This window comes from Capra hircus, chromosome 26, assembly GCF_001704415.2.
Source record: "Capra hircus breed San Clemente chromosome 26, ASM170441v1, whole genome shotgun sequence".
NCBI lineage: Eukaryota > Metazoa > Chordata > Mammalia > Artiodactyla > Bovidae > Capra > Capra hircus.
The window spans coordinates 37,601,820-37,626,244 of record NC_030833.1 but is presented as its reverse complement, the minus strand read 5'-3'; the positions used below and the strand labels follow the sequence as shown (position 1 = coordinate 37,626,244).

General features: G+C 42.0%; 2 protein-coding genes across 5 annotated transcripts in view; one reads left to right on the top strand and one right to left on the bottom strand.

The window, feature by feature from the left end:
- CPEB3 (cytoplasmic polyadenylation element binding protein 3) overlaps positions 1-22,183 on the bottom strand; it is a 202,761-nt gene extending 180,578 nt beyond the window's left edge. For 3 of the 4 annotated variants that reach the window (XM_018041460.1, XM_018041463.1, XM_018041464.1), the window contains exon 1: positions 22,005-22,167. The gene's annotated coding sequence lies outside the window, so the exon portion shown is untranslated. Of the gene's footprint in view, positions 1-22,004 lie in introns of all 4 variants that reach the window. The other variant, XM_018041465.1, reaches the window with a different exon arrangement.
- Positions 22,247-24,425, top strand: part of MARCH5 (membrane associated ring-CH-type finger 5) — a 54,407-nt gene continuing 52,228 nt past the window's right edge. The window contains exon 1 of the mRNA XM_005698211.3: positions 22,247-22,604. Coding sequence (XP_005698268.1) covers positions 22,570-22,604 — 35 coding nt within the window. The 5' untranslated portion in view covers positions 22,247-22,569. The remainder of the gene's footprint in view (positions 22,605-24,425) is intronic.

Below are 24,425 nucleotides of genomic sequence, written 5' to 3'. Positions count from 1 at the left end.
GTGTTGGAGAAGACTCTTGAGAGTCCCTTGGACTGCAATGAGGTCAATCCTAAACAAAACCAATCCTGAGTATTCATTGGAAGGACTGAAGCTGAAGGTGAACCTCCCATACTTGGGCCACTTAATGCGAAGAGCTGACTTATTAGAAAAGATCCTGATGCTAGGAAAGATTGAGGGCAGGAGAAGTGGGAGAAAGAGGATGAGAATGCTTGGATGGCACTATTGACTCGATGGGCATGAGTTCAAGCAAGCTCTGGGAGATGGTGAAGGACAGGGAAGCCTGGCATCCAGCAGTCCATGAGGTCACAAAGAGTTGCATACAACTGAGCGACTGAACAACTTTCCTTTCTCCCCTTGAGACAAAGCTTTTATTCAATGACCTTTGCCTGAAGACCAAAGATAAACTCTAACCAAAAGATTGCAGATTCCATTTATGGGCAGGACCCAGTCCCACTCCAGAGTGTTCTAAAAACAACATGATTGCTCCCAAGAGGATGAATCATCAAAAGAACTGATTTCAGTCTTAGATCTAGAGAACAAGGCTAGTCCAGGCCTGAAAAACATGGACAAAATCTTTCTTGGCCACAGTCTCTATACAGGTATGCAGTAGGTGTTGTACAAGTTAATGAGTCACCAGGATCACCAGAACCAAAGGGAAGGGCAATGGTCAATGTTTCTACCCACGTCACCCCTAGATTCTGGTATCTGAAACTGTGATATCAGTGCCTTACATTCACAGAGGGTATTAGACTTTACCAGACTTCAACTTATTATCTCACTTGTTGTGGAAAAATAGCACTAACAGGGCCCTCGTGTTTGCTTTTGCATGCACCAGAAAGCTGGCCAAGGAGGCTAGTGGAGACTGAAATCTCCCATAGGCTCTGCTCACCAGGCTCAAGACTCATAGTGGCAGACCTTTATCTGCCTAGAGGAAAAGGCACCTTTTCTTCATTTCCACAAAGAAACTGTATGAACAAGTGACAGCACCAAAGGTGACTACTGGGATCCCTATGTTAAATATGTCGGTGTCAATTATACCTCAACAAAGCTAGAAAAATAAAAAATAAAGAAGTGGAAACCCAGGCTCAAAGATGTTACAAGATACAGTTATAAGTGATGGATCCAAGATTAGAATTCGAGTCTTCCAACTCACTAGTTAGCATGCTTTTTCAACTATCCTACAAATCTCCCATTGTTTCAGTTTAATGTAGGCTGTCTCTGACTTCTCATGTGGCAGACTGGTATCCTTAGCACTTTGCTCCAACAAAGTCCCAAGCTTTTTGGTGTCTCTCTGTCCCAAAGCCACAGCTGTCCTGTTATTGAGGAGGCCGAGAAACAGATATGTGTGCCAACTGTACCAAAAGGGATACTTTAGATGGATCTCCTACCACTTTTGGAAAAACAAATTAGACCACCTGTCCTAATGTTATGCATCATACATCATCACAGTGGCAGAGAGTCAACGTTATTAATATTATGGGAGGTGGTGTGTAGAAAAGTCATGCAGTATGAAATCCAATTATCTAAATTTAGAGACTAGCATTGCCATTTATTAGCTGCCTGGCCCTGGGAGATAACAATTACAAATATTCACTGAGCACATACTATTTCCCTGTACTTTGTTTACATAATGACTAACTTCATACAATCCTAAGAGGTATATATCTTCATTACTTCCATTTCACAGGCAAAGATGCTGAGGCTCTGGGAAATTCAGGTAACTCACCCTAGGTTACACTGTTGGGAAGTGGAAGAACCAGGAATAAAACCCTAGCAATATGACTCTAAAACCCATGTTCTTAATTTCTCAGTCTTTGATTCCTCTAGAATAAAACAGAGATAATAACAGCTGCCCTACCTAACTAATCAGAATTATATTAGCAAGTACAAGGGCATTTTTAATAAACTGTAAAGTAACAGAGGTCAATGTATGAAATCCAAAGCTAACACTGACAAGCAGATGGGTTTATCTGGAAGGTCTACACACATACAGATTTCCTTGTCTCCTTTCCACTTAATACTGAGAGTCAAACAAGTTGTGTTAAGCCTATGCTTCTTCTAACAACAATGATCTTGCTATCCAAACATTTCTTACATTACCTCTTTCCTTATCTTGAGTTCCTATTTATGGAAGCAGAAATCAATGTTATATATCCTTAAACTGCTAGAGAGTACAGATTTTTTATTATTATTAGTTTCAACACCCATAGTTTCAGAGAATTTCTTCACCGTCTGGTGATGATGGTGTTTATACTATCTGATCACTTATTTACACGACGTGCTTAGTCACTCAGTCATGTCCGACTCTTCGCGACCCCACAAACTGTAGCCAGCCAGGTTCCTCTGTCCATGGGATTCTCCAGGCAAGAATACTGGAGTGGATTGCCTTTTCCTTCTCCAGGAGATCTTCCCAACCCACGGATCAAACCCACATCTCCTCTGTCTCCTGCATTGGCAGGTGGATTCTTTACCACTAAGCCAACTGGGAAGCCTAGTGGATAAATAAGCTCAGGTCTATTTTGACTCCAGACCTCAAGTTCTAAAACTTAACTTTTATCCCTCCCATCTTGACATGCCCAGAGGACAATGCCCACATTTTCTTTACAATTACTGCCTCCCATTGCTTTAGTGACCATATTTTTTCAACCAAAAGTCAAAACAGGTAGCCTGGTCATCTGAAATAAACTCCAGAAAAATGCAGGACCTGTGCTTATTGGGCCTTTATCTTCCTGCATCGTACCTGATCACTTAGAACAAGCCCTATTCATGTTGTTCTCAGCTTCTCTTTTGAGGGCAGGCCTGGCTTCTCTTTGTGTTAAATCCATTTCTCAAGCAGGGGCCCTATCTAAACCCTTCACCCAAAGGCCTCAGAGGTTCCTAGAGAATGTGACCTTGACTAGTCTTACCATTCTAAAAAATTCTCCTCAAAATTTAAAACATTGAAAGAAGAAACTTTTTTCCTCCTTTTTTTTCTTCTTAAAATAAGATGTCCTTGAGACACCCCTTTGGGGAGAATCTCCCATTCTTCTATCAGTGGGCTCTCCTAGAGAAAGCCAGGAAAAGGAAAACAGAAGTTTATCTGTTCTGTTAAGGGAGAAACATTGTTTGGCCTCTCCTTTCTAAAGTGGCTCTTCATTGCAGTTTGACTTGTAGGTCCTCCCAGAGAGGACAAAGAAGAAAGCACAACCCTAAACTTCATATTCGGAAATAATCTGGAAGTTCATTCCTTCAACACATTTTCTGAGCATCAACTATGCAATAGGCTCCCAGTATTTACTATCCCTCTCTTTCATCTAAAATATAAGGCCAGGAACACTCAAAAGTAGTATACAAGAGAGAAAAGACAATTCTACATGGGAGAAATGGTTACTGAAAAAATAAAAATTAATAAGAAATACCAGATAGGTGCTTAAAGAACAAAAAAGGTGATGTGATTAAGGGACTCTGGTAAGGTATTTATGTTAGGTAGTCAACAAAAGCCTCAAATTGGAAAATATGGTTCCAAATTGGGAAAGAAGTATGTCAAGACTGTATATTGTCACCCTGATTATTTAACTTGTATGCAGAGTATACCATGTGAAATGCTGGGCTAGATGAAGCTCAAGCTGGAATCAAAATTTCCCAGAGAAATATCAATAACCTTAGATACACAGATGACTCCACCCTTTTGGCAGAAAGCAAAGAGGAACTAAAGAGCCTCTTGATGAAGTGGAAAGAGGAGAGTGAAAAAGCTGTCTTAAAACTCAGCTTTCAAAAAGCTAAGATCATGGCATCCAGTCCATCACTTCATGGCAAATAGATGGGGAAACAGTGAAAACAGAAACAGAGTGTATTTTCTTGGGCTCCAAAATCACTGCAGATGGTGACTCCATCCATGAAATTTAAAAATGCCTGCTCCTTGAAAGAAAAGCTACAACAAACCTAGACAGCATATTAAAGAGCAGAGATTATCACTTTACTGACAAAGGTCCGTCTAGTCAAAGCTATGGTTTTTCCAGTAGTCAGGTATGGATGTAAGAGTTGGACCATAAAGAAAGCTGAGTGCCGAAGAATTGCTGCTTTCGAACTGTGGTGTTGGAGAAGACTCTTGAGTGTCCCTTAGAATGCAATGAGATCCACCCAGTCCATCCTAAAGGAAATCACTCCTGAATATTCATTGGAAGGACTGATGCTGAAGCTGAAACTCCAATACTTTGGCCACCTCATGCAAAGAGCTGACTCATTGAAAAAGACCCTGATGCTGGGAAAGATTGAAGGCAGGAAGAGAAGGGGACGACAGAGGATAAGATGGTTGGATGGCATCACAGACTCGATGGACATGAGTTTGAGCAAGCTCTGGGAGTTGGTGATGGATGAGGAAGCCTGGCGTCCTGCAGTCCATGCAGTTGCAAAGAGTCAGACATGACTGAGTGACTGAACTGACTGAAAAGCCTCAAATGTGAGGTGACACCTGAATTAAGTCCACACCTGAATTAAAAGGACTCCTTGGTAGCTCAGTCAAGAATCTGCCTGCAATGTGGAAGATCTGGATTCCATCCCTAGGTCAGGAAGATCCCCTGGAGGAGAGAATGGCTACCCGTTCCAGTATCACCTGCAGAATCCCATGGACAGAAGACCCTGGCAGGCTACAGTCCATGGGGTTGCAAAGAGCTGGACACAACTGAGCAATACTTTCTCTTTTAGCCACGTGAAGACTGGCAGTGGAGGACACAAAGAAACCAGCTAATGTGAAGATCTGAATGCAGGAGGAATAAGCCTTTAAAGCAGAAGTTGGCAAACCTTTTCTCTGGGCCACAACGCAAATATTTTAGGCTTTGCAAGTCACATAAGGTCTCATGTTACATATTCGTCTTTGTTTTTGTTCCTGTTGTTGTAAGTTGTTTTACAATCCTTTAAAAATGTAAAACCCCTTCTTAGTTCCTTGCCAGTATAAAAATAGGCTTCCAACAAAATTTGGCCCCTCTTAGTTTTCTGACCCCTACTTTAAGGGAACATCTAATCTATTGTCGCTAGAGAACAAGTAAACAAGAGCGAGTGGTACAAAATGAGGTCTGAGAGGCGGTCAGAAGCCATATGGTGCAGTGTCTTTTAGGCTAAATAAAGATTTTGGATTTTTTTTTTTTCCCAAGTGTGATGGGAATCCTCTGGAGAGTTTTAAGCAGGGCAGTGGCATAATCTGATTTATACTTTTAAAAGGCCATCGTCGTTGTGTGTGAAAACAGACTCTGGCGGGGCTAAGAGTCGAAACAGAGAGTTGATTAGGAGGCCAGCTATTGTATCACTCAGGCAGGAGAGAACAAGGGTGCTGATGTGAAGAGACAGAACTGAACAGAACGGGAACTAAACACTCTCGATGAAAGCTCTATTTATTATGGATAGACAAAAACATGGAAGAATTCTTGAAATTTTACTTTAAAATCAAAAGTATTATAAAGAGCTTGATTAACAGAAAAATCTTGGTTCTCAAAGTTTTAGCAATATTTTAACATGTTTGATTTATAGATATTTGACTTTCAGGAAGATCATCATTTCCCCTCTCTCTCTGAATCCTTTCCTCTAGTGAAATGATTCCATTTCTCCTCTGGTCCCTGATACTCATTATTTTCCTCGTTTCACTTAAATGAAGCATACTGAGAATGTTCCTCTCATTTCAGAGTGCACTGCAGTCAACCAAAACAGCAAAACTGTTTGCTCTTTTAAAATCCAAGAAACTTCCAACTTCCCTTTACCATGAGGAAGCTGTAAATGTAGGTGGTTCTCACTTTATCCAAACTCATTTTCTTATTCTTTCTCTGATAAAAATGAAGCTGAGTTCTTGAAAATTCTTCAAAGTGTACATTTATTTGGGCACTTTTGATGTATATTTGAGGGAAAAGACTAATTAGATAGGGTCATAGGTTAGGTTCCTTGGAGATAGATTCTGAGACGAAGTTTTTCAAGGAAGTGATTTACTGAGGCAGGATGCAACTGGCAAATACATCTGCATTGAAATGAGGATGATCAGGAGAGTCAGAGAGAGTCACTGACTGCAAAATGGTTGTAACTCAGCCAATATCTGTGGTAGCTGAGACGGGTCCCTCAGACTTGTCTTCCAACGAGGCAAGGAGGCTGGGTCTTTGCATCTTAAATCAGCCAGTCACTGGCCATGGGCCTCTAAGAGGATAACCTAAAGAGAGGCAGTTCTCTGCAACCTAAGGCAACATCCAGCAAAAACAAAGCTTTTCACCATCAGGAGCTAAAATTCCCAGCAGCATCCCATGGATGAAGAGAGGCTCTGGGTTGGAACACCACAGTACCTACTGCAAAGGGACACTCCAGTATTCTCATATGGTCATTTCTGTCATTTAATATTTATCAAGGCACATAGTATTTTACCATGACTATGTATGGATGTGAGAGTTGGACTATAAAGAAAGCTGAGCGCCAAAGAATTGATGCTTTTGAACTGTGATGTTGGAGAAGACTCTTCAGAGATCCAACCAGTCAATTCTAAAAGAGATCAGTCCTGGGTGTTCACTGGAAGGACTGATGTTGAAGCTGAAACTCCAATACTTTGGCCACCTGATGCGAAGAGATGACTCATTTGAGAAGACCCTGATGCTGGGAAAGATTGAGGGCAGGAAGAGAAGGGGACGACAGAATATGATATGGCTGGATAGCATCACCGGCTCAATGGATATGGGTTTGGGTGGACTCCAGCAGTTGGTGATGGACAGGGAGGCCTGGCGTGCTGCGGTTCATGGGGTCGCAAAGTGTCAGACATGACTGAGTGACTGAACTGAACTGATATAGTACTTTTTTTAGCACTTTTAGTAGACCAAATACACTAATTAGCATGCCAATTGGTATTTATCACATAAAACAACATTTTACCACATAAAGTATTTTTATTAAATACAGAGACTTCATGTTCAAGTGTTTAGGAATACACTTTCAAAAAATACTGCTGGAAAAGTGACTCTTGTCATTTCAACTGTGTACCTTTATGAGCTGATGATTAAACCACTCATTTTTGACTCTTGCTCCTCCCTTATCAAGTTCTATGGCACCTTCCATGGTAAGACACCTCCATCTCTACTTTTTTGTCACTGCCAACAATTCTGGTCCCCACCTTCATTTCCTCCAACTTAAAACATCTCCTCTGCCCAATTTCATCCAAGATGTGTTTTTGGGGGGTGGAGGAGGGGCGATGTTCCATTGCATGACTTGCATTAATTACTCAAATAGCCACTGCGTAAGGCACCAGGAAAATAACATTGAGCAAGAAAAGACAATTCCACCATCTCTCATGAACGTGAATTTCTAGTGAATGAGAAGGACTTTAAATATTAAATTTCATGATAAACAATTTCATGGCAGCTGTGATAAAAATGCATTGAAAAGTAACTGATGTTATGAAACCACATAATGTTGGGACCTGAACTAGGGGGTCAGAGATGAGTTTTCTAGAGTAAGTAAGATGAAACTTGAAGGATAAAGTTCACAAGAAGCATGCTTCATGTAAAGAGAATACTATGCTTCTTACCTTCAGGATCTGAAGAGGAGGAAGCATGGTGTGTTCAAGGAACTAAAGAAGAAAGCCAGTAGCCAGTATGCTAGAGCTCAGGGTTCATTTGTGAAGCAGAGGAAGGTGTTGGGAAGTAGAGTTAAGTAAGAGAAAATAAGTAAGGGCAATATGAGACCATTAGAAACAGGGTTTTCTTTTACTTTTAATGTTTCATTTTAATTTCAGAATCACAAAAATGTTACAAAAAATAATTCCCTTTACTTTTCACCCACATTCTCCAAATGCTCACATCTTAAATTACCTCAGTATAATTATCAAAATCAGAAAATCAACACTGATTCAGTACTATTATCTAATTTACAGTCTGGGGAGGGGGGTTGAGGATGGGGTGTGGGCCATGGGACATATATACACCTGTGGCCAATTCATGCTGATATATGCCAACCGTCATAATATTGTAATTATTCTCCAATTAAAATTAATTAATTTTTTTAAAGTCACTGTGTCAGATATTAACCACTAATAATTGTTTAAATTTCATGTATGTTTTTCCAGAACTATTCTTTTTTTTTTTGCTTAATTTATATAAACTACTGTATTTCCTTTTAGTATAATCCTAAACTTCCCCTATTTATTTACTTTTGGGAAAATATCTTTTAGACATCAAACCAATGACAAGAAATAATATATAATATCACTAGCTTCTATTGGTTTTGCAATAAAACAACCTGTGCTTTAAACTGAAAAAATAAAGTTAATGCAGTCTAAAAATAATAATTATTATTATTATTATTTCCGGTCTATATTTTACCAGCTAGCCAACTAATGCCAATCACATACTGCATTTAGTTATCATGTCTCTTTAAATATGGGACAGTTCCTCAGTCTTTCTTTCATAACCCTGACACTTGTTTTTTTGTTTATTTTTTTTACTACAAGGCACAGCATGTGGGGTCTTAGCTTCCCAACCAGGGATCAAACCTGTGCCCCTGCAGTGGAAGCATGGAGCCTTAACCACTGGTATGCCAGGAAAGTCCTGACCTTGACACTTTTGAAAAGCACTAGCCAGTTACTCGGAGAAGGCAATGGCACCCCATTCCAGTACTCTTGCCTGGAAAATCCCATGGGCGGAGGAGCCTGGTAGGCTGCAGTCCATGAGGTCGCTAAGAGTCGGACACAACTAAGCGACTTCACTTTCACTTTTCACTTTCATGCATTGGAGAAGGAAATGGCAACCCACTCCAGTGTTCTTGCCTGGAGAATCCCAGGGACGGGGGAGCCTGGTGGGCTGCCGTCTATGGGGTCGCACAGAGTAGGACACAACTGAAGCGACTTAGCAGCAGCAGCAGCCAGTTACTTGGTAGAATGATCCTCAACTTTGGTGTATCTGATGTTTCCTCATGATCAAATTCATATCATGGATTTTGGGCAATAATATCACAGAAATCACATGCATCCTTTCAAAAGAAAGGTTATGTGGACATGACGCATGGTGGTGATGATAACTTTGATCACTTGGTTAAGGTACTGTCTGCCAGATTTCTCCACTATAAACCTACTGTTTTTTCCTTTTTCTTAAATATCTTTGGGAAGACTTTCCGACTATGTGAACATCCTGTTTATCAACATATTTTTACCCACTGATTTTAGCATCCATCAGTGATTCTTGCCTGTATCCACTCTTCCTGTAGTGTTTGCAAGTGGTGAGTTGCTATTTTCATCAACCCTTTTAATTAGCTGGAATGCCACTCTAAGGAAGAATTTTTCCTTCTCCCCTGATTTATTCATTTATTTTTATCAGTATAGACTCATAGATTCGTATTTTATTCTACAGCTTATAATTCATTATCATTATTTATAAGGTTATTCAAAATGTCCCTGATTTGGCCATTGGGGCCCCATCAAGTTGACACCTAGGCCCTTTTGACATGGCCCCGTCATCTTTTGAGCACATCCCTACTTTCTGGCACTGTAGATGTTCCAAGTTGATGTGCTTTTCCTACCAGTCTAGACTTAGCAATGTCCCCAAAGAACACTTGTTGCCTGTATTAGAGACAGTACTAGATATATTCATTGGTTTTGGGAGGTAAATGCCTTAGGCCCTACCAGCAGATACAGCCAAGAGAGTATGTATGTACACATCTGTGTGTGTTTATCCATGTATCTGTATCTGGAAAATCAAGAGTTTGTACTGATACTTCGGAATCCAAACATCTCGGTGTTCATTCTAGCCTTAGAAGTGTCTCTCTCTTTTAAAAATTCACTAAATATTTACTGAACATCTGCCAAGGGCCAGGCTCTGTGCAAGGAACTGGGGGTACAAGAGTGAACAAAACAGGTAGGGTCCTGTCCTGCCCTCATGAAGCTTAAAAGGCGTAATTTATGGATTACTCTCCTTTTCTCCAAATCGCTAAACATATGCTTTCTACTGGCTCCTTCTCTCCAGGATTTAAACAGGCCAGAGAAGGATTTCAAGCAGGTAACACGATCAGTTCTACATTTCTAAACAAGTCATTCTGCTTGGGAATCAAAGGAAGAAAAAGTAAACTGGAGAGGTCAATTTTCAAATCAACTCAAGTGGGATGAAAGCATAGGTGGGGAGATCGATAATTAGACTAGTAAATAGTCCAAGGTAAGAGATGACAGGCAACTGGACTGGGGTGAAGGGAGGGACAATGGAAACAAATAAATGGATTCGAGAAGTATTTAGGAGATAAACGGACCATACCTGATGACTGACTGAAGGGTAGGGGGATGAGGTGAGGGAGAAGGATGACTGAAAGAGATTTCCATGTATTGTAAACATATGACAACATGTCTCTTCATTAAATTGTGACAACCTGATGACACGAACACACAAGTATCTTTCACATCTTTGTATCTCCAATATTTTCTACAGTGCCTGGTACACAGTTGGAGCTCAAGAAATCATGCTGAATAAAATGAATAGGTAAACTTTCTCAGACTTATCAAGTTGAGATTTCAGCCATAGGATATCAAATTAGTTATAATATATTCATAAAAGCTTTAATAGAAGAAAACTACTTATGCTGAGTATCTATTCTCCCCAAAGAGCATATCCCGGTCTTTTAGTATATTACGTATACTGTCTCTTCCATCATTAGTTCATCTTACCCAAGAGGTAAAACCCAGAAGCTATCAAACAGAAGTAAACACTTGACTATAACAATGAAATTTCACTTCACACCCATCAAACTGCCAAAAATTAATGCCTATTAATTGCCTATTGCTTGCAGGGGAGTGAGGCTAAGGGGAAGCCTCTGTTTCCTCACCTCGCAAATGGAACCACGGGGATTAGGTGAAATGTTTCTAGACTCAAGCAGGCATTTAGTAAAAACTCACACACTGCCTTTTTACACATCCATATACTCCTCCTTCAAGACCCAGTTCAAACCACTCCTCCACTAGGAAGCCTGCCCAGACCACTCCAACATGCAGCTACTTCTTTTCCTGTCTCTGAGCTTCTGGGATACCTATCTGTGAAATTTTTCAAAGATTGATCATAGGTGGATCTGTGATTGCTGTTGCAAATCAGTCACTTTCTTCTTTACTGTTATTTCGCTATTTGTATACTCATACTCTGTTCTCCAGTGGAGTCAGATGTCTCTGGATTCAAAAGTCAGCTATTTGAACTGTGGTGTTGGAGAAGACTCTTGAGAGTCTCTTGGACTGCAAGGAAATCCAACCAGTCCTTCCTAAAGGGGATCAGTCCTGGTTGTTCATTGGGAGGACTGATGTTGAGGCTGAAACTCCAATACTTTGGCCACCTGATGCGAAGAGCTGACTCATTGGAAAAGACCCTGATGCTGGGAAAGATTGAGGGCAGGAGGAGAAGGGGATGACAGAGGATGAGATGGTTGGATGGCATCATCAACTCGATGGACATCGGTTTGAGTGAACTCTGGGAGCTGGTGATGGACAGGGAGGCCTGGCGTGCTGCAGTTCATGGGGTCACAAAGAGTCGGACACAACTCAGCGACTGAACTGAACTGAACTGATACTCATACACTGTTCTCCAGTGAAGTCAGATGTCTCTGGCTTCAAAAGTCAGCTATGCCACTTATTTGCTATGACTTCATCTTCCCAATGTTCACGCTCTTCTGTGTGATACAGGAGACACAGCCATCTATCTGTTAAGGTCATTGTTAGGATTTGGGATAACGTGTGTAAAGGGTCCACATATTAGGTGTCCCGTAAGTAGACGCCAACAAGCACTCACTGAGAGCACCTCTCAGATCTTTCCCAAACTGCAATACCCTCCTAGATGCACCACCTCACAGAGTGCCTCACACGTGGCTGCTGCTCGATGATCTATTTACTTACACTATACCTTATCCAAAAAGGACCTAAAGCAGGCAGGTGTTTGACAAATATTTGCTGAGTGATTACAGGCTACACTTTCCTGTCAGATTTTCTCTTTCTTTCTGTTTTTCCATGATAAACAGAACCATCGGAATATTGTGACATTTTTTGACCACACAGCTTGAGGCATCTCAGTTCTTGACTGGGGACTGAGCCCAGGCCATGACAGTGAAAGCCCAGAATCCTAACCACTAGATCACCAGGGAACCCCCCATATTATGACTTTTTAAAAGTCTTTACTCATCCTTCACCTGCACCAAGTATTTTTTAAATTTAATTTCAAAAATTTTAACTATAAAATACAGGCTCCTGGCAAAAATGAAAACATCAAAAGGGAATAAAACGAAAAGTAGGTTCCTCTCCCGATATTCAGTTTCACTATCCAGAGGTAATACTTAAAAAAAAAAAGTCCTATGTGTCTTTTTATTGGCCTTAGTGTTTGGCAAATACTCAACCTTCTTTACACTATTACTTAAAGATTTTCCCTGATTTAGAATCCTAAGAACATAAGCTCCATAAGAGCATTTTTGTCTCTTTTGTTCTCCTCTGTTCCCAGCACCTAGACAGTACATGAATCATAACCATATGTTCAATAAGTGCTTGCTAATGCATGGACTTCCTTTTGAGGAATTGCCGCCACTCAAGGTACACTGCCTTCCTTTAGCCAAGTGGCAAGGAAGACTGATTAGATGTTCCCTCCTCAGATTTTGATCTGTGAGCAGAATACAAACAGTTGGAGGGAGCTGAACCCATATGAGAGCATGGAATGTTCCTGCAAGAAGGTGGTCGGTGGCGGCTGCTACCTGACTGCTTCCAGCCTGGTTCTTCTGCCTTATTTTCAATCCTGTGAGCTCACCCAATTCCTTCCAATAGATTGCCTTTTGCTTAAGTTAGCTCAGCACTTCTTACCCTTAGCACTGTTAACATCTTGAGCTACATTATCTTTGCTCTGAGGGGCTGTTCTGTGCCTTACAGTAGGTTCAGCAGAATCCCTGGTCTCAACTTGTTGGATGCCAAGAGCATCCTTAGTGTAACTATCAAAAAAGTCTCCAGACATTAACAAATGTCCCCAAGGGGGACTGAATTAGCTAGAGGTGATTTCTGTGGAACAAAAAAGTCCTAACTGCTGAATACTATATCTCTGCCAACTTTTCATTATGGCCTACATAGAAATAGCTCAGCTATATAATATTATGTTCTATTGATAGGTCCTAAGTTATTAAATCAGTCAACTAACAATGGATTTTAGAGTGTTCACCTGTTGTTATGTTAACAGCCTGGTGGCTGCACACTGAGCATTGTGGCCCATCATAATTCATCTGGGCGGCGGATGGGGCCCAGGGCAGCCAGGTGAGACCAGGGAGCTCTCCACTCCTGGGCATCCTCCAACATCGACTGGCTCCAGCCTTCCCCAGACCCCCCTTGTCAGCAACTCCAACAGGGCCTTTGTCCAGGCCCCTGGGCGGTACATTGATCAACACCCAGCATCCAGTGAAGGTTTACACACTCAAGAGGACCAGCAGTGAGACAAACAAGGTGCCAGGCACATCCTCCAGCTACGTGGAGCAACGAAAGGGCATGTTCCTGTGAAGTTAAGTGGGCCTTAGGAAGCATCACTATGAACAAAACTAGCGGAGGTGGTGGAATTCAGGTGAACCATTTCAAATCCTAAAAGATAATGCTGTTAAAGTGCTGCACTCAATATGCCAGCAAATCTGGAAAACAGCCATGGCCGCAAGACTGGAAAAGGTTTGTTTTCATTCCAATCCCAAAGAAAGGCAATGCCAAAAAATGTTCAAATTACCACACAATTGCACTCATTTCACATGCCAGTAAGACTATTCTCAAGATGCTTCAAACTAGGCTTCAGCGGTACATGAACCAAGAACTTCCAGATGTACAAGCTGGATTTAGAAAAGGCCGAGGAACCAGAGATCAAATGGCTAACATCCACCGGACACCAGACCATAGAAAAAGCAAGGAAATTAAAAAAAAAAACAAACCCTTCTTCTGCTTCATTGACTACACTAAAGTCTTTGACTATGTGGATCACAACAGAATGTAGCAAAGTCTTAAAGACATTCTTAAAGAATCTTGAAATTCTTAAAAATTCTTAAGGAAAATTCTTAAATTTGACCACTTCACCTGCCTCCTGAGAAAGCTGTATGTAGGTCAGGAAGCAACAGTTAGAATGTTGGAACAATGTTCCAAATGAACATGGAACAACAGACTGGTTCCAAATTGGGAAAGGAGTGCATCAGGGCTGCATATTGTCACCCTGATTATTTAACTTCAATGTAAAGCACATCAGGTGAAATGCCAGGCTGGATGGAGCACAAGCTGGAATCAAGATTACTGGGAGAAGTATCAGTAACCTCAGATATGCAGATAACACCACCCTTATGGCAGAAAGCGAAGAGGAACTGAAAAGCCTCTTGATGAAAGTGAAAGAGAAGAGGGATAAAACTGGTTTAAAACGCAACATTCAAAAAATGAAGATCATGGCATCTGGTCCCATCACTCCATGGCAAATACATGAGGAAAAAGTGGAAACAGTGACAGATTTTATTTCTTGGGCTCCGAAATCACTGCAGATGGTGACTGAAGTTAAAGCCATGAAATTAAAGATGTTTGCTCCTGGAAGAAAAGCTATGACAAATCTAGGTAGTGCATTAAAAAGCAGAGACATCACCTTACCAACAAAGGTCCATATGGTTAAAGCTATGGTTTTTCTAGTAGTCATGTATGGATATGAGAGTTGGACCACAAAGAAGGCTAGCACCAAAGAATTAATGCTTTCAAACTGTAGTGTTGGAGAAGACTCTTGAGAGTCCCCTGGACTGCAAGGAAATCAAACCAGTCAATCCTAAAGGATATCAAGCCTGAATATTTATTGGAAGGACTGATGTTGAAGCTGAAGCTCCAATACTTTGGCCACCTGATGCAAAGAGCTGACTGATGCTGGGAAAGATTGAGGGCAAGAGAAGGAGGTGACAGAGGATGAGATGGTTAGATGACATCATTGACTCAACAAACATGAATCTGAGCAACCTCAAGGGAGATAGTGAAGGACAGGGAAGCCTGGCGTGCTGCAGCCCATGGGGTCACAAAGAGTCAGATACGACTTGGTAACTGAACAACAACAACGTTAAACAACAGCTTTAGTGAGATACAAGTCAAACACCAAATAATTCACTCAGTTAAAGTGTATATTCACAGAGTTGTGCAATCATCATTACAATCAATTTTAGAATATCTTCATCACCTCAAAAATAGGTGTAAATCCCTGCATACTTTAGTTGTCACTCCTCAAAACTCCAGCTCCCTCGACTGTCAGCAACCATTTAATCTACTTTCTGCCTCTACAGACTTACCTATTCTGAACACTTCATATAAATGGGATCATAGAGTATGTTTTCTTTTGGACTGGCTTATTTCACTTAACACAGTATTTTCCAGGTTTGTCCATGCTATAGCATGTAACAGTAATTCATCCCTTACTGTTGAATAATATTCCACTGTATGGACACATTTTCCCCATCCATAAATGATAAGCATTTAGGTTGCTACACTTTGTGGCTATGATGAATAATGCTGCTATGAGCATTTGTGTGCAAGTTTTAGTGTTGACATAGGTTTTCATTTCTCTTAGGCATATACCTGGGGGTAGAACTGCGAGGTTAAATGGAAACACTATGTTTAAATTTTTGAGGAAATCCCAGACTGTTTTCCAAAATGGCTACACCATTTTACCTTCCAATCAGCAGTATACTAGAGCTTCTTTCCTTACTTCTCACCAACACTTACCACTAATCATTTATTATCCATCTTTTTTATTATAGCCATCCTAGGGAGAGTGATGTAGTATTTCATTGTGGTTTTGATTTCCATTTCCCTAATGACCAACGTTGGTGAGCATCTCCTTCAGGTGCTTACTGGTCATTTGTATATCTTGAAGAAATACCTACTCAGATCCTTTGTCCATTTTCTAATTGAGTTATTTGCCTTTCTATTGTTGAGTTACAAGAAATCTTTATATGTTCTAGATATAAGTCATTTTTCAGATATATGATTTCCAAAATTTTTTTCCCATTCTTAAGTGAATGAAAGTCTTTTCATTTTCTTAACAGCACAAAAGTTTAAAATGTTTATTGTTAGTCTTTCAGGTAAAAAATGAATGGCTGGTTCACCTTGCAGCTCAATCATGTAACATGTTTTTCTCTAAGACAACTATTAGCAGAACTGCTGCTCTATGACATCCATGTTTATTTTTAAAAAGAATATAATTCTTTATATATATATTTGCTCATAAAATTGATTCTCCTGGAACAAGATACAAGAAGGAAGATGTGGTGTGTCATCCTGTGATTTTTACCTACTCTTGACACACCACTGACTTATCCAAGGGACACGTGACCCGGAGAGAGGAGTATAAGCAAGGACAATGAAGAGTAATGGTTCTTCCACAGTATTTACGAGGAGGAAGAAAAGACTAATTAATGGATGATGATTTTTTTGTAAAATCAATCACCTTTCGTAAATATCTTTTTCACTAGAGTTGATATAAGATGTTAAAACTCTATTCTCTGCATAGCAAATGAAGATATAAAGGTTTTAGACTGTCCTAAGTGGCCAGTGAAGCCTCTGCCCAGAATTAAGAAAAGGTCAATTCAAACAAATCCTATAGATGCTCAGTAAAATATATTCTGGAGATCAAGGTGTCCCTATAACAAGTCCTTTAAGAGGCCTAGGAACATTATCTATTTGAAAACTACTTAGCCTATATAAGGCTCTTCAAGAACTTATAGCTGTGTTAAAGCAAACTTCTGAAATAGTTACAGACCATGGCTAAGTTACTGAAATCTAGGCCAGTCCTAACTTGCCTTTGTTCCCAACCCACTCTGCATACCACTGCAAAATTAATCCCCCTAAATCACTGTTACCTTGACTTGAGAATTTTTAGTAATAATTAAAAGCTAATATCAGTGGAGTTCTTAACTATGTGCCCAGTATTGTCCTGAACAATTTAAATGGATTTTCTCATTTAATCCTCCCCGTAACCCAGTGAGGTAGTTACTGTAATTCTCCTGAAGATGAGGAAACTGTGGCTTATTCAGCAACCCACCCAAAACTGCTGAGCCCCTGAGTGGCAATGCTAAGATTCAAACGTAGGTTTGAGCTGAGGCACTCAACCACTATGGTATTTCTGCAGAGACATCACTGGTCTAGTAATCACTTAGGGGGACAACTACAAGGCACATGCGTCAGAATTTCCAGGGTGAATTCTCTGACTCACAGCAGGTTTGGGAACCACTACAAGTTAACTCTCCATTTCCTACAGAATGTCTAAACTCCTCTTCCCAGAGGCTTCTAGGATAAAGGCAAAATTCCTTAAATTGGCTTGTAAAGCTCTTCAGAGTCTGTCACTTGACTGACCTTTCTGGTCCCATTTTGCCTCAAGCCCCCTTTTTGTTTCCATTCCTATTCTTTATCACAAGACTTCCTTCTCAGGGTATTTGCACAAGCTGTTCTTTGGTTTGGGATGCTCTTCCCTCCTCCCTTTGTCTGATTAACTCTTGCTCTTCCTCAGGCTTTAGCATGATGGGCACTTTGAGAAAAAATTTTCTGATTGCCCTGTTTAGGTCAAAATCCTAGCTATCATCTCTAATAACATCATGTAACATATGCAAACTAAAAACTGTCTTTATATGATTATCTCTCTTGCCCTTGATAAAGAGTAAACTCTACAAAGATAGGAACTGTGCTTGTTTTTCTCAGTATTGTACCTCCAGTGCCTGGCCTAGTTGTTGTTGCTTAGTTGCTAAGTCGTGTCTGACTCTTTGTGACCCCAGCAACTATAGTCCACCAGGCTCCTCTGTCCAGGGGATCAGGCAAGAATACTGGAGTGGGTTGCTATGTCTTTGTCCAGTAGTATCTTCAGTGCCTGGCTTAGCCTGTCACATAAATATTGCTTGTTCAATAAACACTTGTCAAAAGAATTAATGGCTTCAAGGCCTTTTAACTATTCCGTATTTAACCAACCAACCATATTTTTCACTCTTGCCCAACAGAGAGGTACTGTGCCATTTACAGAGGTTAATTTCTCTCCACATGTTTTCATCCTTATCTAAACCCAAAATCCTTTTCCACCTCTTTACCTACCTAATTCCTCCTATTGCTACAAGGTAGAGCCTAAATTTCCCTTGTTTCACAAAGTTCTCTAACTCACCAACCCACAACAGTCTCTTCTAAGCTGTTACCTCACTTTGTATTTCTAGGCCACTCACTTGGCACTTCATCACACACTGCCATGTATCCTCATGCAGTATTTCACGTGTAAGCGGTCTGGTTACTTTTTTAAATATAAGTATCGTTAGGTAGTCTGTATGTTCTCTGTTGTTGTTCAGTCACCTAGTCGTGTTCGACTCTGCATGACCCCATGGACTGAAGCACACCAGGCCTCCCTGTCCCTTACCATCTCCTGAAGTTTGCCCAAATTCATGTCCATTGCATCAATGGTGACATCAGGCCATCTCATTCTGATGCCCTCTTTTCCTTCTGCCCTCAATCTTTCCCAGCACCAGGGTCTTTCCCAATAAGTGGGCTCTTTGCATCAGGTAGCCAAAATCCTGGAGCCTCAGCCTCAGCGTCAGTCCTTCCAATGAGTATTCAGGGTTGACTTCCCATAAGATTGACTGGTTTGGTCTCCTTGTTGTCCAAGGGACTCTCAGAAGTCTTCTCTAGCACCACAGTTTGAAGGCATCAATTCTTTGGTGCTTTGCCTTCTTTACAGTCCAGCTCTCACAACTGCACATGACCACTTGGAAGACCACAGCCTTGACTATATGGACCTCTGTCAGCAAAGTAATGTCTCTGATTTTCAACACGCTGTCTAGGTTGTCATAGCTTTCCTTTGTTCTTAAAGGGCAGTCATTGGTTAATTTGTGACTAGAGTACCCAAGCACATCATAAATACTCTGTAAATGTCTGCTAAATAAATTAATGAAGAATATTTTGTAACCTGCAATGTGGACTCAACCAGCAGTTTATCAGCAAATTTAGCAATTGACAATTCTCCTTGGAGGACACCTGGATATTTTATATTATTTCTTTGGAATATCTCTAGGATCCCTTGGCAGACAGTTCAAAACAAGTGTCAGGGGAGAACATTAAAGTAATATACTACTTCAAATTTCCTATAGTTCTATACTTAGGTATTTCTAAATCTATTATAAAATTATTAATACATTTCATAACTCTTTAGGATAACTCTACATTATCGATCCTAATCCTCCAAGGTTGGGAGAATCTTTAAACATTTTCAGTAGATTAATTTCTATTTCAAAACATAACATTGAGGAAAATATTTTTGTGGTCATGCTATTAATCTCTTGGTTAAATATCATTTACCATAAATCTTTAACTCTATGTAAAATAGGTAAGTGCATTTCAGCTTTTTATTTGGAGGGGGTCAAACTGAGATCTAAGCAATTAAGAACTTTTTACTTCAAAGTCAGGATAAATTATGATTCCAGTTATTCTAATTTGAAAATCCTAAAGCCAAGGAAAATAAAGTTGACAAACAGTGGGGCTAGTGGTAAAGAATCTGCCTGCCAATGCAGGAGATGCACAAGACCCAAGAGACGGAGGTTCGATCCCTGCGATGGGAAGATACCCTGGAGTAGGAAATGGCAACGCCCCCCAGTATTCTTGCCTGGAAAATTCCAAGGACAGAAGACCTGGTGGGCCATAGTCCATGGGACTGTAAAAGAGTTGGACATAACTTAGCAACTAAACAACAACAATTTACATACTCTAAAATTAACTCATATTAAATTTTTTAAGTCTGTTTACAGATTTGTGTCACCATCACCAGAATCTAAATTTGTTTTATATTATTTTTGCAATATAATTTACAAAGCTGTGTAGTCATCACCACTCTAACCCTGGAACATTTTCATCAGCCCCAAAAAAAACATCATGCCCTTTAGCAATCTCTCTCCATTTCTCTCCAGCCCCTCCAGCTTTTGGCAACTACTAATCTACTTTGTCTCTGTGAATTTATTCTTAACATTTAATATAAATGGAATCATACAATATGTAGTGTTTTGCGACTAGCTCCTTTCACTTAACATGTTTTCAAGATTTATCCATATTGTCACATGTATTAGAACTTCATTCCTTGTTGTCAGCTAATAACATTTTGGGCGTGCATGTGTACATGCTCAGTCACTTCAGTCACGTCCGACTGTTTAAAACCCTACAGATTGTAGCTCCCCCCAGGTTCCTCTGTCCATGGGATTCTCCTGGCAAGAATAATGAAATAGGTTGCCATTTCCTTCTCCAGGGGATCGTCCGGACTCAGGTATCAAAACTGTGTCTCCTGCATTCCAGGCAGATTTACTGGTTTATCCATTCATCAGTTGATGGATACTTGGGTTGTTTCCACTTTTTGGCTACTAGGAATAATGCTGCTATGAATGTTGGCATACAAGTCTTGGTGTAGATATATATCTTTATTCCTCTTGGGTAGATACCAAGGAGTGGGATTACTAGGTCAGGTGCTAATTGCTTCATTTTTCCCTAACCAGTCCTAAGGTGAATAACAAAGTTTTTTCCCTATTTCAAAGGATTTTTGACACAGCCAGGAAGCAGAATTTTCATGAAAATGCTAATATAATTTTTTTTTTAAAAGGATAATCTGCACACCACTTTGCTAGCAATAGAACTGTACCACATTACTTCCCAGTTTGAAGTTCAAACAGAAATTCTAAGATGAGGTGAAAATTCCTTTTAATGTAAGTCATAAAATTAAATGGAGTCTGCTCTAACCTATGCAATCAATATGCTAGAATAAAATTCTGTTTTTTGAGCAGAATGTATGTATCCATCTCCTTCTGGCTGACAATTGCTTTAACAGATAAACACACAGTAAGAGAAGACTTACCCAGTAGGAGTAGTAATAAATAGGAATTTAAAATCTCAAATGCCTTAATAAATTACTTATTTCCCTCCCCTGTCATGGGCCTGCTTCTCATTTCATGAGAAAAGGGTAAAGCATTAATTATAATTAGTCACGTAAATTCCCAAAGTCTTTCATAAAAGCATCATTCAGAAATCAGAGGCCAAATAACTTCTGGTCACATGTTATTTTTATTTTTCTTCCTGGCGATGTACACTCTAGTTCAACTATATTCAGGAAGCAGACTGTAAGCAAGAAATTAAGAGCTGATTGCAAAATTCTGCGTAAAAATTAAAAGAACTTTAAAAACACATTTTAATGTAAAGAAAAATCAAACATCTTGCGGCAGAAATTAGGCATAATCAGGGGAAAACTACCAAACGTTCTACCAATCACAGCACTAGAGAACGCCACAGGTCGTCCAAAAGACTCCTTCCTTTTAGCCAACAGTTCTTTTCCTCCCGCCAAAGCTGTCCCTAGAGCATCAGAGAATAACTTCAACGAGCGATTTATGATTTTTTCCTTTTGATCTCTCCTCCACACACATCCACCTGCTTGGAGGTGTCAAGGCGACTAGAAATGGTTAACACTGACCAGCGGCAGACAGAGAAACAAACACCCCTGACAACCCACAGCTGAGTAAGCAAGAGCTGTTTATTCACGACCATGTTCCATTTGGAGACTATTGGCGAGCCCTTGAAAGCCCAGGCACATTTTAGAAGGTTCCTAGAGGGGGAGGGAATAATCTCCCCTCGACACACACACACGCACGCACACACACACACACACACACCCTACCCCTCTCCCCCCGCCCTGAGAAACATACACTGAGAGGTTCGGGTGGGAACCATCTGGTCAAGGCAGCCCCTGCCCTTCCGACCCCTCAGGAATAACCTCACGCACTAGAGCATCCGACCCCTTGCAGGGGTTGTGTAACTCCCCAAAATGGGCTCAGACGCCGCAGAGGCTGGCCCCAGCGCTGAGGGCTTCCGAAGACGCTTTCTGCCACCCCCACCCCCTCCACGGCCCACCCCGACGCCGCGGCCGGGACTGGAGACCCTGCCGAGAAATGGCCCTTTAGATCCCACCCCTCACCTGGCTCGGTCCCACCTGAGCACCAGAGCTGAGAGAAAACAGGCAGGGAGAGCTGACCTTGATGCTACTGACAGTGGAGCGGCACATCCTGCTGCTTCCTGGAAAGCGGCCCGCAGGACATTTTTCCCCCTGGAGGAAGGAAACGGGAGGGCGCCGGCCGGGCGGCGGCGGGCGCGGCGGCGGTGGTCCGGGCGGGCTGTGCAGCCTCTAGCGGGGACGGTCCGAGGACTACATCTCCCAGGCTGCTCTGGGCCGCCTTGCGTCGTGACCCCAGCGCGCACGGAGGCGGTGACTCTTACCTCACAGAGGTAGCTCCTCCGCCGGCAGCAACTCGGCGCCCGCGGTCCATGGACCGGAACCCCGGGCCGACGGGCAGGAACCCCGGCCGCGATTGCCGTCTCCCCGCCCTAGGCTCCTCCTCCTCGCTCCCCACTGCCTCCTCCGGACGCCCGCGGGCCGCGCACCGCCACCGCCGGGCTCGCGGAGCCGCCCCGGGAGGCTGGGTGGCGGGTTCGCGGCTGCCGCCGGACTGAGGCCTACTCCGCCGCCTCTCAGTGCTATTGTCCTGGGCCCGGCCCTGACCGGGCTCACCGGAGAGGCGAGTGCGCCGGCTCCGCCGAAGATGCCGGACCAAGCCCTACAGCAGATGCTGGACAGGTACGGGCAGCCTTTGGGGAGGACGCGAGCAGCTGATCCTCGTTCCGGCCCTGCCGCGCCCGGCCTCGGGGCTCTTCGGAGCGGAGCCCAGCATGCCGGGAGGAGTTCTACGGCCTGGGGGCCGGGCGAGGGGCCGAAAGTTTGGAGTCCGTACTTGCGGGAGGACGGAGCGGGCGGCCTGGATGCGTAGACTTAAAGCGAAACTTAGTTAAGGAGTGGCGTCTAGCTTCGTCGGAACGCCTTTGAGAAGTGAGAGGGGCTTCTATGAACCCAGAGAATTAGTTTCTTTTTCTCACTCTTCTCCTCCCCTCCCCCCAAACTGTGTTGTAACGTGTTTGTCCGAGATGTCACTGGCAAGAAGAGCCAAACTAATTTCCTGAGGACTGATCCTCCTCCAGTTTTAACTCTTTCCAAAAGCCGAGGAAAAATAAGCATTCGTTTGGAAAGCTTCATGGGCAAATTTCATTCTTCCTTCCTCCGCATCCCCAACCCCAAACTATAAGATCAAGAGTATCTGCAAGGGACTTTAACGGTCAGACCAGAGTAGAGGTTATGGGAAACACATAAATCCAACCCTGAACATTTCGTGTATTTTACCATGCGTTAAGTTCCCTGAGAAAGTTTCATCTTGTCATGGGGCAAGTTCCTGGGGGCGGGGGGGGGGGGGGGGGGTCCGGTCGGTAAAAGCTTTATGTGAAATCGGCTGCAGAGCCCTCTGCTGTTGAAATTCTAGTCTCTGGGTTCTACCACGAGTTTCTGGAGACCCTTACTCCACATTTTCCGCTAAGGACATAACTTCCTGGCAACGCCAATGCTATTGGGTAATGTATGTTTTCGTTGCCTACAACTCTCAGTAGACCACTCGCTACCCACTTTAGCGTGTGATATAGCTCTATACTGAGAACAAATCCAACTGGAAAGTGTTAAATGAAGAGTCTCCCTTAAATGAAATTATACCCAATGAAATTATGCTTGGATCACACCCAGAACACAAATCACTCAAAAGTACCTCTTCTTTCAAAGTGACAGACATTTCCTTTGGAGCTTAGAATTTTGGGACGTCTGCTGCTGCTGCTGCTAAGTCGCTTCAGTCGTGTATGATTCTGTGCGACCCCATAGACGGCAGCCCACCAGGCTCCCCCGTCTCTGGGATTCTCCAGGCAAGAACACTGGAGTGGGTTGCCATTTCCTTCTCCAATGCATGAGAGTGAAAAGTGAAAGTGAAGTCGCTCAGTCGTGTCCGACTCTGCGACCCCCTCGACTGTAGCCTACCAGGCTCCCGCGTCTAGAAATCATGGTACTGACTTTTTTCAGTTGGGGTGACCCAGTGATTAATCCAACCCTTGTTCTAGGAGAGCATTCAGATCAAGTTGTATTGACTACTCCCTTTTTATATAAGTAGTTTACAAGCTCCTGAAAGGCAGAAGTCATTATTTCAAATTCTACAACCCCCTGTACAAAGCAAGTCATCAGTAAATACTTTTATGAACAAATGCATGAACTTTTTTGTCATTCTCTCCAGTTCTGTAGTGGTCTAATAATTTACCATACTGGCACGTTACGTAGGACAACTGAAATATGCCCAGAGGAGACCCTTTTCTGCCACTGCCAGTTCCAATCAAAGACCCTATTTTGGTGCTGGGTATTTTGTAATTAATTTTTACCCCCTCTGAGGGCCTGCTGCTTTCCACTTATATGTAGTTGACTTTTGTGTCCAAAAGCTGATCTGGCTTTGGAGATTTCCATAAAAGTGAAAAACCCAAGGAGTGCCAGCAAGACATTTACAATTGTCTCAACAGAAACTTGGAAATTCTGGCTGCA